Genomic DNA, 5,675 nt, shown 5'->3' on the forward strand with positions numbered 1-5,675 from the left:
CATATACCAGTATAATGCGATGATAAAAGTCCCCATTGGAATCGCCAGTACTAATTCAAGCTATAGATTTGGATATAGATTTCTTCTTGCTATGAGGCGAGGCCTATTTAACACCTCTGCCTCTATTTATGACATAGCACCTGGTTTAAAATTGCAAGTCCAGATCGAATGATAGTAATGAATGGAGTCATTATACCCGCGTAATTTTGGATTTTAGTTAGAGCCACTACGACACTCCCATTAAAAGGGCTAACTTCAATTCGTTAGGACAGTGGAAGTTGTGTGCCCTGACCCCTATAATACCAGACTTACACTTTCGAAACCTACAAGTGATACTCAGTTACTACCATTTTTACTCCAAACAGTATCGATTGGTGTATGTTTGATTTTAGTATTCAAAGAATTTTCATTTAGTTTAGAAGAAAAAAACAAAAATGTTGGTTTTTGAACTGTAAAATTTTTTTTCAAGGTAGTATATAGAGTTTACACAAAGCAATAAGTTGCGAAACATGGTCAGATTTTGTATTAATTATGATATTAAGAACATATAGAAGTTGCTATTATTTCATTGAGAATGGTGAAGAATAAGAAAATACATTCAATTAATCTTATTCCTTACAGGTTTACGCATTTTGCCTACTGCAGTTACAATTCTGCTACTTACCTAAGCAGTTTTCAAATCTGGATTATACCATTTACCTGATATTTCACTTTCCTTTATACAACTAGCGCATATTGACAGTTGAAGCTTAATTTAAGAAGAAATCCACAGCTCATTTCATAAGGACGTAGGAGATTATCTCTGCTTTCACAATTTTATTCGTCTGACACAACGTAGTAACTCCAGACTCAAAAAACTAATATAGTCTTGATTTTGTTTATTAGTTGATTTTAGTGGCAATAAAGCTTTATTTCTCTCATACATTAGTACTGCCTAGGCGCTGATTCAAGTCTTAATCCACCTAGTTTTCAAAACCAAAACGAATAAGAAGAATTCATAAAAGAGATTATTTATTAAAAATGTATCTTTAGGATATTCGCTAGGATCATCAGTTCATTGTTCAGTTCAATTGTTTCTTTTCAGTTTTTCTTTTCAGTCCTGGTACAGTCTTAATCTAATCCATCCAATCCATATTTTATAAAGGTTTCTGAAAATTCTATACAATTTAAGTATCCATAATGTTATCAATTGGAGATTAAGTATTGTTGCAAAAATTGCGTTTATCGATACAGCATATTGGGAAGCAAGTATATAAAATATATATCTTTTTCCAAGATCACTACCGTTGTTGTGACTCATATCGTGAGAAACTTATATCCATCACTCTCCATCGTTCGTCACTTCTTTGTGTTCGCTCCCATCTTTTCCACTAAATTCTCGGGATTTATTGAACCAATCCAGACTTTATTTCTTTCCTTAATGTGATCACTTATTATAGTAAAAGGTGTACTTTGCATCATCACAGTTGTCGTGAAAGAATCCATGTCCGGCCAGCATTTGAGAGATGTATTAATTTGTGTCTGTTAGACTTTTTACCAGTTTCCATATTACCTCTTTATGTAAAAAATATTGCACCTAGTGTTTATCGTTTGAACTACAATCATAGTTTATAAACAAATTGTTTAAAAATGCAATAGTTCTAGCAGAGAAAGAATACATTGTCGAAATATTAACTGTGATTCTGAATGTTTTCTAATTTTTGCCTAATTAATTTAACAGATGATGATATTCACTAAAGAAACTTGCAAGTTGGTAGCTATTAGTTGGATCTTTATCTATTTTATTGTGTTTTAAGAAATTAATATTGTGGTCGAGCGGCTCTGAATTGAATTAAAACATACTATTCTGTCTGTCTGTCAGTGATATACTGACTCATTTATTCTCTTTAAATTTACATGATATGTGTATGGTAAAAATCGAACTTAACAAACTAGAGTTGCCATGTTACATATTTTTCATATGGCATTATATAAAACTAATATAATTATAGAAATGCCTATACACTTATACTACACTATATACTATACTAGATACTATATACTACAACAATATGTATAATTCCTCATCATAGTTTATGATTCCTTTTTTAACTTCGATTTCTTATCTATTAGACTAAATTAACTATATAAAGTGTATAGACTTCATTTTAAAATGATATTTACACTACAACAGATGTAAGCTACAATACTCGATTAATTGAACGGAGAAGTGATACTACTGAGAAGTGGGTCCTGAGAAGGGAGTCCTGAGAAGTGATACATTTGAAAATTGCTTATGTGACCGTGAAATTAAAAATCGATTTATGCTTTATGGATTTTTAATTCATAAGAAGATGACTATAGGTATAACTTCTTAAGAATCTGGTAATCGAGTACTATTTCTAATTAATAACTGTGGCAATATCCTATCAAGTCAATATTAACACTTAAGTGAAGTAGCGAAAATACGAATAAAGAAAGGAAATACGTAAAGAATATGTGTATAGGTATATCATGTGTTGCATTTATATGGAACCTAATAGTGAATATTAACTTGTGCAAATAACTTGTAGAATGATTGTTCAGACAAACATTGACAAATCATTTAACACATTAATACCATGTTCCCACTGCAGCTTAATCAATTTATGTTAATTAATTCAAGATTTGGTGGTTTCCACTAGCATAAGTTGCATATGCAAAAGCTTTTATGTGTCCGAAAGTTCTAGGAGAGCTTTTGTTTACTTACTTTTCAGTTAATGTGTTAATGAAATTAATATTATTTCTTAAATAATATATACTTATATCAAATCTATATTTGTTATATAAATTCATTTGTATTTTTTTATATATCATTTATATATTTTATTTATAAAAAACAAACATTTTAAAAAATTTTTACTTCTCATTTGTTTGACTTGTTGATTTTTTGTTTATTTATATATTGTTTCATGTGTCGATAATGTCAAATGTCGATAATTTCCCTTTTGGGAAATATATTTTGCAATGTTGCATTCGACAAATTTGGTGCAATATCCCTTAATTAAATCTTAATTAAGTTAAAAGCACGAAAGCTCTTTGTGTGGTTAAACAAAATTCATTGGAAACAAGTTGTAGAATATGATGGAGTATTTTCATTTTATTTATCCAAAATAATAGATATTCTATTTCTATGCTAGCCATAAACATAAACAGATTACACTATCACTATTGCTATCGATGCTATCATGTATTTAATTTCTGATAGATTAGAGATGATAACAGACTTGCGCTCTTCTGTAAATTTTGCTTAATTAATCAATCAATTAATAATACAATGTGTAATTAAAAACACATAAGATTATTAAATTATTAATCAATAAATGTCAAATCAATGACGGTTTACTAGATTACACCATTTATATGTAAAATGCAAATAAGATGATTTTCTCACACAAGTCGATAAAAATCGCTAAATGTTATGTACCTGATCATTCAGAACCATAAGAATTGTGTTAAGGTTATTAAAGACATAATCTTTAAATTTTAAGTGCATATAAAAATGTGTTTTTCAAATCAATATAATTTTAGTGTTTCAAATTACCTTGAATATTATGAATAACGAACAAAATATAGCATCGTAGAACATTCGATGGGCGGACGCTTCTATTGAAAACATAATTTGGATTTCTTCGAATAGCGAAATAGCCAAATAGCCAAGCTCAAGAGCCGTGACTTCAAACGAACCGTTCTCTTCATTGTACCCAATGACCTTTCAAAACTTTTCATAGTAATTTGACAGCGCATTTGAAGAGGAACAAAAGACTTAAGCATCAAATTTCATTTATCACAATTTTTACAGATATTTTTTATTAATATTTAATATTTTTACACAAATTTTCCAATTGAATTCTATTTACTTATTGATTTAATATTTACTGATTAGAAATACACATCAAAATCGATAACCTTTTAAGGTTTTATACACAAAATCAACAAAATGCATTAAAAAAGCTTTAACATTCTCCGCCGACGCAGCAAATCGAGTTATTTATCTTTGCTGTGGAAGATGAAGAAAACGATTTATTGTTGTTCTTTGAGTTGTGCTGGTGGATGTGATCTAATATATTCCAAAGCTCTCAAAACATAAGCCGGCACAGGTGGAGGTGTTGGCAAATGTTCACCAACGGGATGGTAGCCTTCCTCGTCGGCAGTGTACTGTAAAGAGATGTGTTCACCTTCGGGTGAGACGTAATTCAGAGAGCCGCGTACACCAGCTGCATTGCCGGCCTCTTGGAATTGTATGCCATTCGACGTCTCGTATGCATACTGGTACTTGCCCTCTGCATCGGCCGCCTCGTTCACATAGCTGCGTATTTCAGCATTTTTGTCAATATTATCAGCGCTCACGAAGGCCAAGAAGACGGTTAAGATTAACTAAAGTTTTGTGAAAAAAATGTGTTATTATTAAAAAAATTTCAAAAATGTAGATACAAAAATCGAAAGTTGTGCAATACAAAAATGTAGTGGGTAATTACAGCGGCTCACGTATTAATTTGATGATGATTTTATGTCTTGAGGAAATTATAAATTTTTAAAAAAATTTTATTGTTGTTTTACTTACAAGCTTAAACATTTTATTTTTTTAAATTTAATGTGTTTTTGAAGAAGTGCAGATAGTGTGTGTACAGGAGACCGAGTGTCCGAACTGCTTGCAATGGTGCATTTCGCTGCGGCTTTTATACTGAGCCCAAATTAGGTACTCTGCTTAAAGCCAAAAGGGTTTTCGTATTTCTTTCTACTTTTTTTGGACAAAACAGGCTAAAAGAAACAAGTTCTATAATGTATATGTTGCATACCGGAATTATTGCTTATGCATCCTTTACAAAACTTACAAGACAATAAATTCCCAAAATATTTTGTCGTTTATTGATATTTTTGGCAATTTGCCAACTCTGTTGTCAAGCTGCGCTATTGATAAGGTCATATCTGATACCAGTTATACCCATTCTGATATTACACAAAAAAAAATTAAATAAGTATATCAATATACAACAAAAGACTGAATGCAATGTTAATGTCAAAATCTTGCTAATTTGTTAAAAAAAAATTTTAATAAATTTTAAATGTCCTGTGGGCTATTTTAAAAATTAAAATTTATAAGACAGACTACAGATTAAAATGGAATAACAAAATAAAACTTAATTAATAAATCCAATTTCATAAAATTTAAAAACTTTTCATTGTCTTGAAAAGTTTATTACTTTTCATAAAAATTATTTTATAAAATATGATTATTCTGTATACATAATCAACATATGAAGAAAATGCATCAGTCATTATTATTTCTATAAATAAATAGTAATCTCTCTCAATATACTAAGTTTTTCTTTGAGTCTAATTACTTCAATTAATAGTAATATTTAATTAATCTTTATGTTTACTTATATAAATAAGTTGTAATAGTAAATCCAGATGCTTTTATAAATTGATGTATTGCATCTTCTTATAATCTTCTTAGAATCTTCTTGAACTAATATAAGGTGCCCATCTTAGTGTCTTCGTTGTATACGCAACAGTGAAGACGCAGCCTTCAGCAAGAATTTGATGGTGAAATTCATTTATCTAGGTTAGGTTAGGTTATACCGGCAATTCCTAGGGGATTTACTTAGGCCTATTGGCTTATTGTGTTATCGTATATAGAGGAAAACTCAGGG

General features: G+C 30.0%; 1 protein-coding gene across 1 annotated transcript; it reads right to left on the reverse strand.

Annotated features, from left to right (window-relative positions):
* Positions 1-3,885: 3,885 nt before the first annotated feature.
* On the reverse strand, positions 3,886-4,660 carry LOC119686135 (pupal cuticle protein Edg-78E-like). Its single transcript, XM_038100610.1, has 2 exons — positions 4,583-4,660; positions 3,886-4,395 (listed from the first exon to the last, which is right to left on the reverse strand). Exons 1-2 carry the CDS (start codon positions 4,592-4,594, stop codon positions 4,042-4,044), a joined length of 366 nt encoding a protein of 121 aa, XP_037956538.1. The 5' UTR covers positions 4,595-4,660; the 3' UTR covers positions 3,886-4,041.
* Between the last annotated feature and the right edge of the window lie 1,015 nt (positions 4,661-5,675).

This window comes from Teleopsis dalmanni, chromosome 2 (genome assembly GCF_002237135.1).
Source record: "Teleopsis dalmanni isolate 2A chromosome 2, ASM223713v2, whole genome shotgun sequence".
Lineage (NCBI taxonomy): Eukaryota > Metazoa > Arthropoda > Insecta > Diptera > Diopsidae > Teleopsis > Teleopsis dalmanni.